At 40.5% G+C, this 21,359-nt stretch overlaps 1 protein-coding gene across 6 annotated transcripts in view; it reads left to right on the top strand.

The window, feature by feature from the left end:
- Positions 1-21,359, top strand: part of MANBA (mannosidase beta) — a 126,316-nt gene that overhangs the window by 6,478 nt on the left and 98,479 nt on the right. For 5 of the 6 annotated variants that reach the window (XR_015165726.1, XR_015165725.1, XM_086406773.1 and 2 more), the window contains exons 2-5: positions 4,873-4,967; positions 7,541-7,646; positions 9,630-9,800; positions 14,592-14,715. Coding sequence is in view for 3 of the 6 variants with exons in the window: in XM_086406773.1 (XP_086262899.1) it covers positions 4,873-4,967; positions 7,541-7,646; positions 9,630-9,800; positions 14,592-14,715 (496 nt within the window). In the remaining 3 variants the exon portion in view is untranslated. Of the gene's footprint in view, positions 1-4,872; positions 4,968-7,540; positions 7,647-9,629; positions 9,801-14,591; positions 14,716-20,420; positions 20,556-21,359 lie in introns of those variants that run through there. The other variant, XM_086406775.1, reaches the window with a different exon arrangement.

Raw genomic sequence — 21,359 nt, 5'->3', positions numbered from 1 at the left:
TGATGAACTATGGAGAGATGTTCATGACATTGTACAGGAGACAGGAATCAAGACTATCCCCAAGAAAAAGAAATGCAAAAAAGCAAAATGGCTGTCTGAGGAGGCCTTACAAATAGCTGTGAAAAGAAGGGAAGTGAAAAGCAAAGGAGAAAAAAAAAAGATATACCCATTTCAATGCAGAGTTCCAAAGAATGGCAAGGAGAGATAAGAAAGCCTTCCTCAGCGATCAATGCAAAGAAATAGAGGAAAACAATAGAATGGGAAAGACTAGAGAACTCTTTAAGAAAATCGGAGATACCAAGGGAACATTTCATGCAAAGATGGGCACAATAAAGGACAGAAGTGGTAGGGACCTAACAGAAGCAGAAGATATTAAGAAGAGGTGGCAAGAATACACAGAAGAACTGTACAAAAAAGATCGTCATGACCAAGATAATCTCTATGGTGTGATCACTCACCTAGAGCCAGACATTCTGGAATGTGAAGTCAAGTGGGCCTTAGGAAGCATCACTACGAGCAAAGCTAGTGGACGTGATGGAATTGCAGTTGAGCTATTTCAAATCCTGAAAGATGATGCTATGAAAGTGCCGCACTGAATATGCCACCAATTTTGGAAACCTCATCAGTGGCCACAGGACTGGAAAAGGTCAATTTTCATTCTAATCCCAAAGAAAGACAATGCCAAAGAATGCTCAAACTACCTCACAATTGCACTCATCTCACACGTTAATAAAATAATGCTCAAAATTCTCCAAGCCAGGCTTCAGCAATATGTGAACCGTGAACTTCCAGATGTTCAAGCTGGTTTTAGAAAAGGCAGAGGAAACAGAGATCAAATTGCCAACATCTGCTGGATCATTGAAAAAGCAAGAGAGTTCCAGAAAAACATCTATTTCTGCTTTATATGACAAAGCCTTTGACTGTATGGATCACAATAAACTGTGGGAAATTCTGAAAGAGATGGGAATACCAGACCACCTGACCTGCCTCTTGAGAAACCTATATGCAGGTCATGAAGCAACAGTTAGAACTGGACATGGAAAAACAAACTGGTTCCAAATAGGAAAAGGAGTACGTTAAGGCTATATATATTGTCACCCTGCTTATTTAACTTATATGCAGAGTACAACATCAGAAATGCTGGGCTGGAGGAAGCACAAGCTGGAATCAAGATTGCTGGGAGAAATATCAATAACCTCAGATATGCAGATGACACCACCCTTATGGCAGAAAGTGAAGAGGAACTAAAGAGCCTCTTGATGAAAGTGAAAGTGGAGAGTGAAAAAGTTGGCTTAAAGCTCAACATTCAGAAAACGAAGATCATGGCATCCGGTCCCTTCACTTCATGGGAAATAGATGGGGAAACAGTGTCAGACTTTATTTTTCTGGATTCCAAAATCACTGCAGATGGTGATTGCAAAGCCATGAAATTAAAAGACACTTACTCCTTGGAAGGAAAGTTATGACCAACCTAGATAGCATATTCAAAAGCAGAGACATTACTTTGCCAACAAAGGTTCGTGTAGTCAAGGCTGTGGTTTTTCCAGTGGTCATGTATGGATGTGAGAGTTGGACTGTAAAGAAAGCTGAGCACTGAAGAAGTGATGCTTTTGAACTGTGGTGTTGGAGAAGACTCTTGAGAATCCCTTGGACTGCAAGGAGATCCAACCAGTCCATCCTAAAGGAGACCAGTCCTGGGTGTTCATTGGAAGGACTGATGTTGAAGCTGAGACTCCAATACTTTGGCCACCTGATGGGAAGAGCTGACTCATTTGAAAAGACCCTGATGCTGGGAAGGATTGCGGGCAGGAGGAGAAGGGGACGACAGAGGATGACATGGCTGGATGGCATCACCGACTCAATGGACATGGGTTTGGGTGGACTCCGGGAGATGGTGATGGACAGGGAGGCCTGGGGTGCTGCGGTTCATGGGGTCACAAAGAGTCGGACACACCTGAGCAACTGAACTGAACTGAACTGAGTCTGTAGCCTTTCCAGATTTGCTTCTTTCAAGAAATAGGAAATATTTAACATCTGAATTCTCCTTTTCTAGAAAAAATGTATCTTAGATGATTACCCCCTGGAGCTCAACATGCTGATTCTTTCAAGGATCTGGGAGATAGGAAGCAGTCTTGTGCCTCGTCAGCCATCCCTGAGGTTGTTAGCGGGTTGAACTTTAGCAGGTTGAAGTGTTGCAACTACATTAGCCTTCACACCTTCTTTCTCCTGATATTTTTAACTATATTGGATTGAGTCCATAGTGTAGAGTTATAAATAGGGCAGGGTGGAGACACATGGGTAGGCTTATATTTAGGTGCCTCTTCAAACCTGTATCCTTAACTATTTACTTCACATTAGTTCAGTGGAAAGTGCTGGGCGCCTTGTGTGGGGGAAGAGAAGAAAACGAAGCAAGTGGGCTGGGCCTGACGCCCCCCATTTAGCAGAATAAAAAGCTCACAGGTTAACCAGACCTTAAAAGTCAGTTTGGTGATTATTGGTTGTTGTTAAATCTGGTTAACTGCTGATCGCCCCTGTGATATCAAAATGTTTCTTCCAGTCAGGAGTAGTTTCTGGTTGACATGTTTTCTTTCCATCTTGATACACACCCAGTGATGTTATAGTCCCTCTTACATTTTGTGCCCTGGGCAGGTGCCCAGCTGGCTGTTGTCAGTGGGCAGCCCTTGTCTCCGCGGAACGTAGATAAAGCTGGCTTTTCCCTCTCAACTTGGAGTTCCTGAGGAAATCACCCTTGGCCCTGGCCCAGTCAGAGGCGAGAAGCCCTCTGAGCCTGCCCGGTGTCCCCCTGTGTAGCTGTGGTGTTGTTCACAGACAGATGAACTAAAAAGCTTCTTGTACCATTCTGCCTCCTGCCTGGGAGCCCTCATCAGGAAGGTAAAGGGTAGAAAATGAGAAGGGGAAGAAAGACGTAAGTATTATGGACGAGGAATTGGGGCTGGACCCTCAGATAGAATAGCATCTGTGAACAGCCAGCAGGCCAGTCATCTAAGGCAGAGGCTCATGAAGGGCGAGATATTATTAATACTGTTTTAGGCATCATGGGTCATTTGGTCTCTGTCATGTCTACTCAGCTCTGCTGTTATAGCGTGAAAACTGCTGTATATAATTTACAAAGGAATGGACCTGTCTGTGCTCCTGTAAAACTTTACTGATACATGTCCATTCTTAGTTCACTGGCCACCCAAAAACAGATAGCAAGCTGCATTAGGCCTGTGGGTTGTAGTTTGCAGACCTGGTCTAGGCTAGTACAGGAAACATGAAGTCTGTAAGTTTGACAGTATCTATGCTCTGTTCTCTGGAGAAATACTTTTTGTGCTCACTTAGGAGAAAGAAATGGCAACCCACTCCAGTGTTCTTGCCTGGAGAATCCCAGGGACAGGGGAGCCTGGTGGGCTGTTGTCTTTGGGGTTGCACAGAGTTGGACACGACTGAAGCGACTTAGCAGCAGCAGCAGCAGTAAAGCTGAGGGCTTCCCTGATGGCTTGGATGGTAAAGAATCCATCTGCAATGCAGGAGACCCTAATTTGATTCCTGGGTCGGGAAGTTCCCCTGGAGAAGGGATACGTGACCCACTCCAGTGTTCTTGGGCTTTCCTGGTGGCTCAGATGGTAAAGAATCCACCTGCAGTGTGGAAGACCTGGGTTTGACCCCTGGGTTGGGAAGATCTCCTGGAGGAGGGCATGGCCACCCACACCAGTATTCTTGCCTGGGGAATCCCCATAGACAGAGGAGCCTGATGGGCTACAGTCCATAGGGTCACAAAAAGTCGGATATGACTGACCGACTAAGCATAGCGTAGTAAAGCTGAGGGCTCCCCAGATGGTGCTAGTGGTGAAGAACCCACCTGCCAATGCAGAAGACATAAGAGGTAAGAGACAAGGGTTCGATCTCTGGGTCAGGAAGATCCCCTGGAGGAGGGCATGACAGCTCACTCCAGTATTCTTGCCTGGAGAATCCCATGGACAGAGGAGCCTAGTGGGGTACAGTGCATAGGGTTGCAAAGACTTGGATATGGCTGAAGCGACCTGGCATGCACACACTTACAGTAAAGCTGAGTGAAAAATAACTTTGTAAATGCAGAGTAAATACAAGGAGCTGGGAGTTTGGCTGATCTTTGGGCAACAGAGAGGAAGCATCCCCCCAGGGAAGCCAGCTGGGATAGTAGCAGCAAAATGCAAAGTGAGAACCAGAGAGCAGTGAGTGCCTGATGGCGTCACACCATTGCAAGTTCATTCTCTGCTGTGATCTTGCAGGGTCTGTGTTTGGTTTTAATAGGGGAACCCAATCTTCATTTCCACATCTCCACGTATTTCTTTGATAATGAAACTATGTGTGTCCTAGTCGCTTAGTCATGTCCGACTCTTTGCAACCCCATGGACTGTAGCCCACCAGGCTCCTCTGTCCGTGGGATTCTCCAGGTAAGAATACTGGAGTGGGTTGCCATGCGCTCCTCCAAGGGATCTTCCTGACCCAGGGATTGAATTCAGGTCTCTGGCACTGCAGGCAGATTCTTTGCCATCTGAGCCAACAGGGAAGCCCTAATGAAACTGTAATAGTTATAGCTCATCGTGCTTTCATTTCAGGTATTTTGTTAGACTTTTACATTTAAAAATATTTTTAGTATTTTTAGGATGCTAATGCCATGGCAACTTTGTTTGAAAGGTAATGGTCTCTTAAATAGATGGAGCTTTAGCCTTGAGGATGGGATGGGCCAGCGTATGAAATGCTTGCAATCCTAGGCCAAGAGTTAATTGATTTTTAGATAATAAATAAATATCATTACTAGTTTATTTCATGTTTATTTAATTAATTATTTTTGCATATTTAATCACCTACTGTATTTTTTATCACCAGGATCCTTACTACAGATTTAATAACCTTGACTATAGATGGATAGCCTTGGATAACTGGACCTATATCAAGAAATTTAAACTCCACTCTGATATGAGGTACACATGTGTATATATCTATATTTATATCTATGTCTGTTTATTCATTTATTATTATTATTATTTGAACTTTTCTTCTTTTTCTGTTTGCAGTAATCTTTTGTTTGTTTAGGTTACATTGTCATACTAAAGCCTGAACTATAAAAGTGAAAATATGATTTATGTTTTGATTTGTGTATGAGGATTGTGCTGCTGATCATCAGTCACAGAATTATCTCTTATTCAGTCATTTTTTTCCAGTGGTTATAATGGCATCACCTAGACTTAGTTCTTTTATCCGCCTTTTCTTTTCCCTGCTCTCCCAGTAATCCAAACGTGTATATATTTACAATATTGTCACATAGTCTTAGATATACATCATTTGTTTGATATAGTGTTAACCAGCCACAGAAACTATGGTATTGGCCTTATATTATATCATGAGGACACGAGGAAAGATATGGTATAGTTTTCAGTAATGTCCTATGTAGCAGAATGTAACCCAATTATATGTGCATGTGCTGAGTTGCTCAGTCATGTCCGACTCTTTGCAATACCATGGACTGTAGCCTGCCAGGCTCCTCTGTCCATGGAATTTTCCAGGCGAGAATACTGGAGTGAGTTGCTATTTCCTACTCCAGGGGATCTCCCTGACCTATAGACTGAACCTGCGTCTCCTGCACTGGCAGACAGATTCTTTACCACTGGGCCACCTTGGAAGCTTCAACCGAATTATATTAATATCTATCGCCATTATTGTTAAATTAAAAAAAAAAAACCCTCTGTCCTTTTAATATGACCTTTTTTGGGGGGTGGGGCGTAATTAATCACTAGCTTCTTAAAAGAGAAATAAAGCCAGAAAATAGTGCTCAATATCATGGAGTTACAGTGTTCCAGACTCTTATTTCCAGCTAATACTTAAAATATCTCCAATAGGGGGTGCTCTTTCATCCTGGACTCAACATTTAGTTAACCAATTGACTGTCCGACTTAAAGCTTGCATCAGATTCCAGCCATCTCATTGTTTCTCTGAGTATAATATCTTCCCAATCTCCCATGCCCAAGGAGTTTTGGGCTTATCATATCTTTTCTTCATCTTCCTGTATTTGGCCTGTTTCTGAGTCCTGTTAATTTTTGCCTGTCATTTCTCTTGATTCAGCCCCTGCCTCCTCATTTCTAAGTTTCCATCTTTGCCTAGGCCTTTATACCTGGCCTTTATACCTTTGCCTAGGCCTTAATACCTGGCATTAGGCCTGTGCTACCTACTAAGATTTCTTGCTTTGTCTTTGTATTCTCTAGTCTTCTTTATGTAGAAACATTAGATTCATCCCTTCCAAATTCTTATTTATTTTATTTTTTGGCTGCTTTGGGTCTCTATTGCTGTGCTCAGGCTTTCGTTATTGCTGTGGGAGTTACTCTCTAGTTGCGATGTGCAGGCTTCTCATTGCCATGGCTTCTTTTGTTGCATATCATGGGCTCTGGGCTTCAGCAGTTGTGGTACATGGGCTTAGTCGCCCCGAGGCATGTGGGATCTTCCTGGACCAGGGATTGAACCAGTTAGGTGAATTCTTAACCACTCAACCTCCAGGAAAGCCCCCAAATGTTTATTTTACCATGATATTCTCGCTTAAGAATGAGAGTGTCTTCCTTTTAATTGGCAGATCAAGTTGAACCTTCTCTGCTTGTCTGTGAAAATGCTGCTTACTGTTGCAAATCCCATACCACTTCCTGCATCCTCATCCCCCTAGTCCTCTCCCAGCCCTAGGCAACTGCTAATTTATTTTTTATCTCTATGCATTTTTCTCTTCTGGAAATCTGAAAGAAATGGATTTGTACAGTATATACCTCCTTTATGACTGGCTAATTTCACTTAGCATAATGATGTTTTCAAGTTCAAGTTCTGTGTTGTCATGTCCACCAGTACTTCATTTGTTTTTATTGCTGAATACTATTTTATTGTATGGATATACCACATTTTATTTATTTTGTTCTTTAAACTCTTGTTTCCTTCTGAAGTCCTTCCTTATAATAAACTCTGATATCACTTGTAGTCTGTTCATCAAGACTATATCACAAAGTAGAAGAGATTGAAAACTTTCTCTTTGTTTCCTGTGTTTTAGGCTTGAATGCTAAACAGATTTCAGATTCCTTAAATTCAGAGACTGTTTTAGTTCTCTGTAAGGCTTAGCAGAGTACTGGGCACATAATATTTACTCATAGATACTTGCTAGTTGGTTAATATGTTCTCTTACTGTCAGTAAATGTAATAGTTTGTGAAAATGTTTTGTGTCTGTTATCAATATTGAACTTGATTCAAATAAGAACTTTGTGAAGCTCTAGGGGAAAAGTCAATGCATGGAAATTAGAAGTCATGGTCATGATTTGATAATGATTGAAATATTATCAAGAAAGTTAAACTGGATGACTCAACATAAAAATGTATTAAAGCAGTATTTCTGAAAATTTTATTGAAAATTGCCTTCCAAGAATGTATATTTTCTCTGAAATACTTATTCCTTTCATTCTTAATAAAAAAAGACTAGTTATCTAAGTTAATGTTTTATTCATCTTGTTTTAAAAATCTCTTTTTTTAGCACATGGAGTAAAGTAAATTTGGTTTTTGAGGGTATCGATACAGTTGCAGTAGTCCTGCTCAACAGTGTTCCCATTGGCAAAACAGACAACATGTTCAGAAGATACGTAAGTACATAATGACATCAGGTTAAAAAGAACCACTGTTTGTATTTGTGTGCATTGTTATCACGAGCAGCGAGAACAAGTCCTTTGATGCAATGGGTAAGTTACCTTATCTCTCAGTTGCCGTATTTGTTGAATGATGAAGACACTCAAGCCCTATAAAATTATTGTGAGGATTTAATGAGTTAATTGTATGAAATGATTGGTTTAGTTTTTGGCACATAGGAAATGTTGGAAAATGCTGTTCCCTTCTCTGTTGTTTGGAATCCAGAGTTTCAAGGGAAATGACAGCTGACAAGCCATTTTTAAAAGGAAGTATTTCTTCCTTTCTGAAAGTGTTACCTGAAGAGATTGTATCCTGATCTCCCTTCCCTGTTAAGGGTAGACTTTTCAAAACAAAAATAACTTATGACTTAGAAACTACATGCTATGCATACCAGAGGGTCAGGTTACTATGAGGTATCTAGGAAATACTTGGCAATTCAAAGCCATATGTAAATAGCAAGAGCAGACTTTCCAGGACTAAACACAGTCTCTGTTTGCACTGTTGGCCTAGGACCATCATCTCTCAGTAAAAATAGCAGGAGAAAACCTAGAAATCTATGTTTGGGTAGGAGAATGTGATCAGTTATAACTAAAAGTTGGCAACTAAGTTATACAAGCTGGATTTAGAAAAGGCAGAGGAACCAGCAGTCAAATTGCCGACCTCAGCTGGATCATAGAAAAAGCAAGAGAGTTCCAGAGAAACATCTACTTCTGCTTTATTGACTACATCAAAGCCTTTGACTGTGTGGATCACAATAAACTGTGGAAAATTCTTCAAGAGATGGGAATACCAGACCACCTTACCTGCCTCCTGAAAGATCTGTGTGCAGGTCAAGAAGCAACAGTTAGAACTAGACATGGAACAACAGACTGGTTCCAAATTGGCAAAGGAGTATGTCAAGGCTGTATATTGTCACCCTGCTGATTTAGCTTATATGCAGATTACATCATGTGAAATGCCAGGCTGGATGCAGCACAAGGTGGAATCAAGATTGCTGGGAGAAATATCAGTAACCTCAGGTATGCAGATGACACCACCCTTATGGCAGAAAGTGGAGAGGAACTAAAGAGCCTCTTGATGAAAGTGAAAGTGGAGAGTGAAAAAGTTGGCTTAAAGCTCAACATTCAGAAAACGAAGATCATAGCATCCGGTCCCATCACTTCATGGCAAATAGATGGGGAAACAGTGGAAACAGTGTCAGACTTTATTTTCTTGGGCTCGAAAATCACTGCAGATGGTGATTGTAGCCATGAAATTAAAAGACACTTGCTCCTTGGCAGAAAAGCTATGACCAACATAGACAGTATATTAAAAAGCAGAGACATTACTTTGCCAACAAAGGTCCATCTAGTCAAGGCTATGGTTTTTCCAGTGGTCATGTATGGATATGAGAGTTGGACTGTGAAGAAAGCTGAGCGCCGAAGAATTGATGCTTTTGAACTGTGGTGTTGGAGAAGACTCTTGAGAGTTCCTTGGACTGCAAGGAGATCCAACCAGTCCATTCTAAAGGATGGGTGTTCATTGGAAGGACTGATGCTGAAGCTGAAACTCCAGTACTTTGGCCACCTCATGCGAAGAGTTGACTCATTTGAAAAGACCCTGATGCTGGGAGGGATTGGGGGCAGGAGGAGAAGGGGACGACAGAGGATGAGATGGTTGGATGGCATCACCGACTTGACGGACATGAGTTTGAGTAAGCTCCGGGAGTTGGTGATGGACAGGGAGGCCTGGCATGCTGCAGTCCATGGGGTCACAAAGAGTCAGACATGACTGAGCAACTGAACTGAACGAAGTTATACTATCTTGGAGAAGTTCTTTCTTCAGCAAAAAGGCTAGACCTAAAGATTTCAATTACTTTATGCATCTTTCATACATTCTGCCTGTGTCTAAAATTTTATACATGAGGATGCTTTCATATTTGTTCTTTGTGTTTAATTTAGAGCTTTCATATTACACATACGGTCAAAGCAGTGAACATCATTGAGGTGCGTTTCCAGTCACCAGTGGTATATGCGAACCAGAGGAGCGAACGTCACACTGCCTACTGGGTGCCCCCCAACTGCCCTCCACCTGTGCAGGATGGCGAATGTCATGTCAACTTTATTCGTAAGGTAAGGCTCTCACAGTGGAGGGGCGTTAGCCTTAAGGATGGGATGATGGTATATGAAATGCTTGTTTGAAGACTCCAGTTGTATTTCAGAAGATGGGCATCTCTCTCCTGCCCTTAGTGGGATTTATAGTGAAAATTAGAAATAAGAACCAAACGTTATATGAATTTTTGAGGAGAACTTTTCTTTCTAGGTTCCCTTCTTTAGGAGTACCTAAGAACTTAGATAACATTGGACAAAGAAGAAAGATAGGTGACTGATAATGCACCTTTACAGTTTTTATTTTGGCTCTGCCACGAGGCTTGCAGGATCTTTGTGTCCTGACCAGCGATCAAACCCATGCCCCCTGCAGTGGAAGGCCAGAATCCTAACTACTGGACTGCCAGGGAATTCCTCTTTTCAATTTTTTTTAAAAGCACTTAAGCTTATCAAGCTTTACCTCAGACTGTAGGGTTCATATTTATGAGCAATAGTTGTTACTAGCCTTCTGCACCTGTTAATGCATTTGTTGATGTGCAATATTTTCCTGCGAGGTTCTCATAACATCTAACAAAAGATAACAAAGCCACAGGTGATTATTTCCTTTGAGTCTGTTCTCAATCTAGATGACTAATACAGGGATGAATTAGTATATTATGTCACACTTAGTTTTTAATTTTATTTTAAAAAAGTTTAATTGTGGTAAAATACACATAACACAAAATTTACCATCTTAATTCTTTTAGGTGTACATGCAGTAATATTAATTATATTCAGATTGTGTGAAATCAGTCTCCAGAACTGTTTCATCTTGCAAAACAAACTCTGTACTCATTAAAAAAACAACTCCCCACTTTCCCCCAACTCTCAGCCCCTGGCAACCACCATCTTTCAAATTCTAGGAGTTTTAATCCTCTAGATACCTCATACCAGTAGAATCATACAATATTTGTCTATTTGTGACTGACTTAGTTCACTTAAACAATCTTTTATAACCTAATTTTGGACGTGCTCTCATCACTGCTCTATTCTGTGAGTTAAAAGTGATTCATTGGGTCATATCATACTCAGATATCAATATAATGTCTTCAAGTTTCATCTATGTTGTAGCGCATCCTAGAATTTCCTTCCTTTTTTAAGGCTGACTAATATTCCATTGTATATAGATCCACGGGAGCCTAAAGCTCATTGTGTCCAACACTGCACCTGGGATCTGAACCCTGCTCCCAGGCCTCTCTGTCTCACTGAATGGAGTACCATTTGCAGCAGTTGCTCAAGCCAGAAACCTCAGAGTTATTTTTGATACCTCCCTGTCTCTTTTTAAAAAGAGATTCAGAAGTCCTTTTGATGATGCGGATGTTACCTTTTTAGTAGTTACTGAGTCTGCTCATGCTTCATCTCTACTCCCACACTTGGGTTCCATCTGTTACCATTTCTTGCATCAAGTATTGCTCTGGTTGCACAACTGGTACCCAATGACCTCGTTTGCCTCACTCCAATTAATTTGCCCAAGGAACAACCAGAGTGTTCCTTTTAGATAAAAATCATTGCGGCACCACCCGCCCCCCCCCCAAGCCCCCTTGAAACTCTTCAACAGTTTATCATTGCTTTTAGGCTAAAGTCCAAAGTTCTTAGCTAAGTTTGGCCCATGCGCCCACTGTTCTGGTCTTCTGCTCGTCTCTTCCCACTGTTTTCATTTCCTGGAACGCACCATGTTCTCTAGCATCTTGAGGCCTTCATCCATGCTGTTCCTTCTGAAAGCATGCCTTCACTCCCTCTCCCCTAAACACCCTGGGCAAGTGGTACTCACCTTTCAAGTCTCTATTTAAAAGTCACTATTATTCGGGGGAACTTGTCTTGACACCATTATATGTTCCCTGGCTATTTCCTTTATGACTATTTGTTCAATTTGTTTCCTTTATTTTCCTTTGTGACTATTTGTTCAGTGCCTGAATCTCTTGCTATATACTGTGAGTGCTGCAAGCAGAAGGACGGTTTCTGTCTGGTATGTTAATATACTCCCAGGGCGAAACAGAGAGAGCACTGCACACATATTTTTGAATAAGTGAAAACTTTTATTTGGAGAGATTATATAAATTAGAGTGATTTGTAACCCTTGCTGGGGAAAATAATCTGCCTTATAAGATGTTAAATATTTTTGCCCTCCTCCTTCTCTCTATCCCTAATAAAATAATTACATATCTGAACTTAAAAACCCTGCAGTAACTATCCCCAAGATGGTCTTCATTCTGAACATGAGATCGTTAAGTCCTGATTTTATGCGGATACAGATGCTGTGAAGTGGTTTTAGTTCTTTGTTTTTCTCTGTAATGGAAACTGAATTTTCTCTGTTACAGATAAGTACAGAACTTAGGAAATAATATCAAATGCTTAAATGAGAACAATGTGGCCAGATCCTTAGGCTCTGTTCTGCAAGTGCACCCTTCAAGAAGATCTCAGTACTTCCTCTGGTGCTTGTTCTCTTTTAAAAGCTTAACTCAGCCTCACACATTTTAATTGACTGTGTTTTGGAAATTTTTTTCTTTTCTTTTATGAAATGGAAGTTAGAAAAATTCTCCTCTGGTTACCTGTGTCAGGGTCCGAAGTCTTTTTTTTTTTTTTTTAATGAAGTGATGAGACTGAATGCCATGATTTTAGTTTTTGAATGTTGAGGGCTTTTTTTTTTTTTTTTTTTCATTTTTCTTGCTATTTTGTTTTTTTCTACTTTCAAAGATTTATTTATTTTTAATTGAAGGGTAATTGCAATAGGTGTGTAAATTCTGAACTTATTATTTCTGGGATATAAGTTCATAACCTAGGACTTCTGAATTCATCCTGGAGGAAATAGGGGTTTGCAAGTCTAGCCAGAGTTTCTTGTCTGTTTATGTATATTTTTATCTTTCAGTATGTTTCCTCATTTTTTATAGTTAGAAGGAAAGTTATGACTAACCTAGACAGCATATCAAAAAGCAGAGACATTACTTTGCCAACAAAGGTCTGTCTAGTCAAGGCTATGGTTTTTCCAGTGGTCATGTATGGATGTGAAAGTTGGACTGTGAAGAAGGCTGAGTGCCGAAGAATTGATGCTTTTGAACTGTGGTGTTGGAGAAGACTCTTGAGAGTCCCTTGGACTGCAAGGAGATTCAACCAGTCCATTCTGAAGGAGATCAGTCCTGGGTGTTCATTGGAAGGACTGATGTTGAAGCTGAGACTCCAATACTTTGGCCACCTGATGCAAAGAGCTGACTCATTTGAAAAGACCCTGATGCTGGGAGGGATTGGGGGCAGGAGGAGAAGGGGACGACAGAGGATGAGATGGTTGGATGGCATCACCGACTTGACGGACATGAGTTTGAGTAAGCTCCGGGAGTCGGTGATGGACAGGGAGACCTGGCATGCTGCAGTCCATGGGATCACAAAGAGTCAGACATGACTGAGTGACTGAACTGAACTGAACTGAATAGTAGGTTCAGAGATATTTTGAAGAAATTTGAAGAGTATCTATTGTGTTACTTCAGTGTAATATGCTTTTGAAGGATAAATGTAAATAATTAGATTTTATAGTCTTGGAAGTTTTCTACCAAATTTAACTATGTTGCCTAGGTTGATCGATTAGTTATTGTATTAAGTTATCTATTGCTATGTAACAATTATTCCAAAATTTATCAGCTTAAAACAAGATTTGTTATCACAGTTTCTGTCAGGAATGCAGGTGTGTCTTAGCTGGGTACTTCTGGCTCAAGGTCACTCATGAGGTTACTGACGAACTCTGGACCAGGGCTGCAGTCACTTTAAGCCTGGGTGAGGCCTGCCTAAGCTCCACCATGTGCTTACTGGTGGGCCTGAGATCGGCCTCCAGGCTCACTCATGTGGGCCTTTTCCAGAACTGCCTCGCAGCATGGCAGCCAATTTCCCTCTTGGCCAAGAGAGAGCTGAGTGAGCACCTCAGACAGAAGGTACAGTCTTTTATAACCTACTTTTGGACATGCTCTCATTGCTGCTGTATTCTGCTGGTTAAAAGTGATTCATTAGGTCATGTCATACTCAAGGGAAGGGGTTACACTAGGGTGTGAATACCAGGAGCTGTGCATTGTGGGTCATTTTAGATGCCATGAATGGGATACACACACTATCATGGACTTAATTCTGTGCCCCTACCCCCCAAATTTATATATTGAAATGCTGACCCTCAATAAGTTCAAAATGTCTCCCTGTTTGGAAGTGAGAACTTTAAAGAGGTGATTAAGTTAAATGAGACCATTAGGATTAGTCCTAATCCAGTATCATTCCCTGAAGCTCAAACAGTAGAGAATCTGCCTGCCATGCAGGAGACCAGGGTTTGATCCCTGGGTTGGGAAGTTCCTCTAGAGAAGGGAATGGCAATCCACTCCAGAATTCTTGCCATGGACAGAGAAGCCTGGTGGGCTACAATCCGTGGGGTTGCAAAGAGTCGGACACAACTGAGCAACTAACACACACCATATCATTGATGTGCTTATCAGAAGAGGAAATTTGGACATTAAGGGTGTATGTGTGTGGTCACAGAGGAGGCTGCTAAGGGCACTGTGAGAAGGCAGCCGTCTGCAAGCCCAGGAAGCCAAACCTACCAGCACCTTGATCTTGTACTTCCTCACCCCTAGAAATGTGCAAAACTTAATTTCTGTTGTTTAAGGCACCCAGTTTGTGGTATTTTGTTACGGCAGCCCTGGCAAACCAATATACACATACGTACTATTTTAAAGGAAAAGGTTTTTCATAATGTTTAAGTCTCATGGTAATTAGAGTCTATCTTCTTTTTTTCCCTTGAAATTACAGATGCAGTGTTCCTTTGGTTGGGACTGGGGACCTTCTTTTCCTACCCAGGGCATCTGGAAAGATGTTAGAATTGAAGCCTATAATGTTTGTCATCTGAACTACTTCATGTTTACCCCCATCTACGGTAAGCTAAGAGCTGTGATTTTTTGTTTTTCTTTTCTGAGCCTCCTCTGTATTATAAACATTGGCTTTATAATTTGAATATATGCAAATATACAGTTGACCTTGAACAACATGGGTTTGAACTGTGCAGGTCCACTCATATGTTTTAATGAGTTTGTTTTAATGAATATTACAGTCCTGCATGATCTAAGGTCTGTTGAATCCATGATTCAGAACTGCAGATACGGAGGGCTGACTTTGAGCATCAGTGGATTTTGGTACCTCCAGCAGGTCCTGGAACCAATCTGTTGTGGTTAATGAGGGACAAGAGTACTTTTCAGAGACTTACTTTTAAAAAATTTTTACGGTGCATTAAGTTTAGAAAAGTGAAAAATATGTCCAAACTGATCTGTCATGAAAATTTATTTTCCATGGAAAAACCCAAATGAACTTTTGTGGCCAACCCAATATAAAGCAGGTAAGTAGGTGGGTGGGTAGCTACCTTTTAATATATTCTGAAAAATAAAAAAAAAATGAGAGGAAGAAAGAAAGGAAGGAGAGAGGGAGGTGAGGAGGGAAGGAAAGAATGAAGGAAGGAACTCTGTTTTCCTAGCTATGTATTCTTTCTTAAAAGAGTGGGTCTGCTGGCTTGCACTCCTTTTTGCTGCCCCTGTAGTCACTTTCAGAACTCCATGGTGCTGAGTTCTTGGTTTGCTTAAATCACTGGGCTGACTTTCTATCACTGCACATTTTGTCCTCTGAAGGCCATGACATACCAGCCTCGTTAAGAGTTGAAAGTAAACTGGAAAGCAAACAAGGCATTAAAGAAACTCAGGTACAGTAAAGAACACTGCTTTTTGTTTTGGAAACAGCATTGAAAAAACCCTCAGAAATCTCACAGGTGTCAACAAATTGGTTGAGTGCTGGTCAAATATTTGTTGAGCTCTTTGTTCAGCGCTGTGTATGTTTGGCTTAGAAAAGAACTGCAAGTTGGTTGTGGTGTGGAGGGGAGAGATAAGCAATTATCAAACCAAATTAGATTGTGTTGCAGTCTTCGGGATGGCAACCCCAGTAATTTGGAAATTCAGAGATCAGAAGATTTGAGAAGTTAGAGAAGTCAGGGTGAAGGTGGCGGCAAATGGGATTTTAAATGGTAGCTCATGATGCTCAGTCCAGTTCACTGCAGGCCTAACTAGACGTCGTTTATATGCAAGGATGTGATGCGTCCATACAAGAATTCTGGTGTCTTTAGGGCCCGTTGACCCTAGATTGCTCCACATGGAGCCAAATCTGTGTTTTCTGAAGGCAGAAGATGAAAGCACATCAGAGATGGTTGATAATTGAGGAGGCTATTAGGTGCTGCTGGCATTTTTAAATGTTAAAAAGGCATTAAAGGCCCTGATGTAAATTGCACATATAAATGTGGCTATTTAGAGCTTTCTAGTTTAGTGTTTCTCAAACTGTTCTTCAGAGACTCAACCCAAACTGAGCCTTGCTATAAAATCAAATACATAATGGTTCATTCTCCCCGACCCCCATCCATAATTTTTCTCAGGTATATATAATAAAACCTACTGTAAGAGAGGGGCCTGATTTCCCCAAAAGTTATTTATTCAATAGTTTAAAGTTTAATCAGCGTTTGGGTGGTTAGAAAAAGTGCTCTGAGTTCTGGTATTCTGATATCTGAAAAAATTTGAGTAGCACTGCTCTGCTGCTGCTGCCAAGTCACTTCAGTCGTGTCCGACTCTGTGCGACCCCGTAGACGGCAGCCCACCAGGCTCCCCCATCCCTGGGATTCTCCAGGCAAGAATTCTGGAGTGGGTTGCCATTTTCTCCTCCAATGCATGAAAGTGAAAAGTGAAAGTGAAGTCACTCAGTCGTGTCCAACTTGTAGTGACCCCATGGACTGTAGCCCACCAGGCTCCTCCGTCCGTGGGATTTTCCAGGCAAGAGTACTGGAGTGGGGTGCCATTGCCTTCTCCGAGCACTGCTCTAGTTTAATTTAAAAGCTTGAATATGAACCTAAATATTTCTTTCTGATTGTGAGTCATTAAGGTTCAGTTTATTAGCCATTAGTGACTAGGATGAATTTTACTTGAATTAAATCAATTTAAGTGATGCTTAAAATTTAATTTAGACTCACTGTAATTAATTAATTATCCACATCAAGTACATTTTTGATGTCTTATGACCACAATATATTTTGTACTTAAAAAAGAGAAAAATATGTTTCTAGTTCAGAAGATGTGTCCTATGCATATTAATCAGTAATTCTTATATTTTTGATAAATTTAATAGATTTCAATTTGGTTGCTTGATGTAATAGAGAAAATGGAAGCATAAACTTACAAAGCATTAGGAGAGAAACTTCCTTTAGGAGTTTTCCCAGAATTTTTTTTTTCAGTTTGTATTTGGAAGATAGCAATCATCACTGAAATAGGGTGGGAAGATTTGGGAGAATGGCAGAAAAAAAAAAAAAGAAAATGAGAATAAACTAATATATTTTGGATACTTTTTCATTTATTTTGTACACACTTTAAAGCAGGGTTGTGAGAGTTACCAAACATTTTTTAACAGGAGTAATTCAGAATCTAAAGTAGATACACATTATTTTTATTTAAATCAAATACCATATTCATTTTTAAAATTGAAGTGTGAAATGAGGTTAATCAAAATTAATGCAAGCAGTGGCTAATCTCTGTATACTAATACTACAGTTAGTTTGCATTTAATTCTTATAAATGTATATATTGAGCTTATAATGATTGTCTCTATAATAAAGGAAGAAAGCAAATAAACTAATCTAATATCTAGTAATTTCAGTCAATTTATTATGAAAGGCTAAACTACTTTGACTTTGTGGCACTTTCTGCTTTCTGCCTGTTGCGGTTAGAAGAAAATAACTTTTTGCTTTTCCAAATATTCAATTTATTTCTTTATTTAAAATTAGTGTGCTTACCCCTAAAGATCAAATGACCAACCATAGTTCTCCAATTTAATTATATAAAGTATGACAGAAAAAAGCTATTAGACTTTAAAAATTAACTTGAAATTTTTATTAATTAATTTTCTTTACATATATATATATATACACATATATATATTTGTCTCCTTCTACATTCTTAACTTTTTATCATAGTGCACTTTTCAATATCCTTTAGTCATTTGTTTGATTTCCCTCGGCTTCCTAAATGATTTTCAAGTATTCTTAATGTTTAAGGTAATAAAAACAAATTTGTATTTGAAAAAAACACTGAGGTCAAAGGGAAACAAGAGTTGCTCTCATTGTCTCTTAGACTCTTATTTAGGTTTTAAGAGATACTGATGTATTGATATGATTTTCTTTAAAAGTTTATTAGAAAATATTTATTTGAATGCATATATGTGTGTGTGAGAGAGACAGAGACATATATTCATATATTGATCATCTCATATTTGTAATCTGATGTAAATTGTTCATATTAGGCCCTAAAATTTATTAGGGAGGGATGGTTGTTTACTTTTATGAACTTTGCATAAGGTTACATAGACATTTTAAGTCCAAATATATAATGTTCTCATGAAACACTTCATTGTTTAATCTTTTGTTACCACAGTTAGAAAAAAATAGTGCAGAGATGTTTTTTGCCACATGTAAATCTTCCTCTTGAGCTAAGGTGAGCTCTGGGTCTTTGACCTCTGCTTGGGCACTTCCATTCCTCAGAGACACTGTCTTCCTGACCCTATCCACATTTACTTGTTGCCTCAGCCTAACGCACCCCATCTCTTCATTCTTGCAGACCTAGCCTTTGCATTGGAGGAGTGGGCCCAGCTCCTAGCTAGGCTCTAGTCTGCCTAACAGAGGCCTGTATTGAAGGTCATTGCTGCCCTTTGCTTACAGCTTTCTACAGAGCATATAATATTACAGTGTAGCAAAGATTTGTCCATCTTGCTCTGCTGTCCTTTAGTCCATAAGTTGTGTCCCACTCTTTGCCACCCCATGGGCTATATAGCCTGCCAAGCTCCCCTGTCCATGGGATTTCTCAGGCAATAATACTGGCGTGGGTTGCCATTTCCTTTTCCAGTGAATCTTTCTGACCCAGGGATCAAACCCACATCTCCTGAATTGGCAAGTGAATTCTTTACCACTGAGCAACCTGAGAAACCCGTCAGTCTTGCTTAGTGCCTTGTTTATTGCATACATTTTTGAATGCAAGCATGCGTTTTCTTGCGTTCATTTTGAATCACTTTTCATTACCCATAAAATGACAGTATTCAGCCTTGAAAATATATTTATGGGTAGGTAGGTTGTTGAATAACCTCCTCTGATTATTGTTGTGTAAGTCAGCTTTTTTTCTTCTCTAGAACTTACCAGTTTATCCTGGTTTGGTGTTGGGGTGGGGGAAGATGTTGCTTTGTGCCTGTTTTGTCTTGATTTCATCTTTGAGGATTTTGTCCTGCTGAGTAGGCAAGGAGATCTTGCTGCTTGGCAAAGAAGGGGAAAACAACTATTGTAACTACGCAAGCCTGCTTTTTGGGTAATACAAGCTATACAGCTCTTTGAAAAGCAGCTACTGAAGTCTGTCCTGTAATTCCAGCAGAAGGATGGGAAAATATCCTATGTCTGAATTTAAACATTCTGAGGCTTGTTGTCATTGCTGTTCCTTCAGGTGCACAAGACTACCTGTTCCCTGCAGCTCTGCATCACCTGTGAAAGACGCAAGCTGCAGCTCACAGGTAGAGAGAGGAGCTGGGAGGAGCCAGCAGGGCTAATGAATGCAGCCATCTTTGAAGAGCTTCCCCCTCAGTGAGATTAAGCGTGTTTTTCATTTTACATAAGCAATCTACCAACGTTGGCAGATCCATCCCATGCTAACCTGAGTGTGCTTCCATGTCCCTACTGGTTCTTAACCCTCCCAGATGCCATCCTGTATTCTTAACCCTGACCTTTTGGGTATATTTTGTTTCTTTGGGTAGACCCAACATTTTTGCTCTTTGTGTTTGTCGTATAATGTATAGTGCCTGTCAAGATTCACAGACAGTAATTATTCAAGAAGTATATTTCCACTGTTCGGCAGAAATGCCCACATAACCAGTGTCATGCCTTTGTCATGTAGTTTAGATTACAAAGATGGTATTCTGACAAATAGAGGATCTGGGCACCATGTAATTATGCATTTGGTGGAGGGTCAGACACATTCTTTATGTTTGTAGATTTCAGTGTTTTTTCTTTTTCTTTTTTTTACAAAGACTCTCACATTAAGAGGCTAACATTCTATTGTACACCCTTGAAGTGCTTTTTTTCACATGTCGCATATTTACTATTAGGACTTAGGACACAGAAGGGCAAAAAGCACATTTGCTTTTGTTCCTCCTCATTGTTCAGTTCCATTCCGTGTGTGCGTGCTAGCGTGCTTCTCTTTAATAGGCACCTCTGTGGGAGAGGCATGCAAGATGGAGAGCACTGGGGTCAGGAACCCTGGGCCCTCGTCCTGTCCACTGGCTGAGGGACTTGGAGCTAATTCTGCAGTCAAGGCCTCAGCTACCACGTCTACAAAGTGACTAGTAGATCACCACGTTTCCTCTGCCTCTAACATTTCACAGGTTTTTCCCCATGTTTGTAAATTACAGCACTCATTATAACCTAGTGAGGGCATATGTGTGGAAGAACTCAGGTTTTTTGAAGCTAGATGCATGATTAAATGAAGATATTGATACTTGAGGCTTAATTACAATCAGTTAAAGCAAGGCTTAAGGTGTAGTTCTGAGAGTGTCTTTCTGGTAGTTATAGACGCATTTGTGTGTGTGTTCAGTTGCTCAGTCATGTCTGACTCTTTGCGACCCATGGACTGTCACTAGATTCCTCTGTCTGTTTGAATTAAGGTAATTCAGCCATCTTCCTATTTTTCTACTTCCATGACTTGTTTTCTTTTTATTTTCTCTTAGACAACGCAATAAAGCTTTTTTCCCCTGACCACATCTTGACAAAAAAGTGTACTACATGGGAGTGTAAAAGGAGCTGGCGCATTTTAGACTTTTAAGTGTATATATATATATAGTTATATTTATTTGGCTGTATCGGGTCTTAGTTGCGACATGGGGGGTCTTTGTTGTGGACTCTCAAGTTGTGGCGCGTGGGCTCTGGAGCGCAGAGGTTCCGTAGTTGCAGTTCACAGGCTTAGTTGCTCTGTGGCATATGATATTTTATTTCCCTAACCAGGGATTGAACCCACATTCTCTGCATTGCAAGTTGGATTTTTAACCACTGGACCATCAAGGAAATCCCATAAACAGTTTCAAAGGCTAGTGTATTGGCCACAACTGCATGCATTGGAGTTGTCCTGAAGATTGCTCGTATGAAGCAATGGCACACATTAATCTGGGCTGTGTGGCTGGTTACCCTTTCTGCAAAATCCTGTTCAAGTCAGACTTATGCTGATTTGGTTGATTCATTGTTTTTAGAAACCTCATACAGAATCAGCCTTTGAAGAACTTGAGAATGATTCAATGGCCAGAACCGTGTTCTCTGCCGTGTCCTGGGTCACCTGCCTGGTTGAGTTCGTGTGGAGCAAACTGTAAACTGCAGTGTCTTCTGCGGGGAACAGAACATCTGCTAGGACACTGCTGGGGCTGCGGGCCAGGGAATGCCTTGGTTGTAGAGAGCGGGCATGTTGGCTCCATCCTGCT

This window comes from Bos grunniens, chromosome 6, assembly GCF_055505025.1.
Source record: "Bos grunniens cultivar Pamir isolate PY7600 chromosome 6, Bosgru_T2T1.0, whole genome shotgun sequence".
In the NCBI taxonomy this organism is placed as follows: domain Eukaryota; kingdom Metazoa; phylum Chordata; class Mammalia; order Artiodactyla; family Bovidae; genus Bos; species Bos grunniens.
This window is presented reverse-complemented; position numbering and strand designations above follow the sequence as displayed.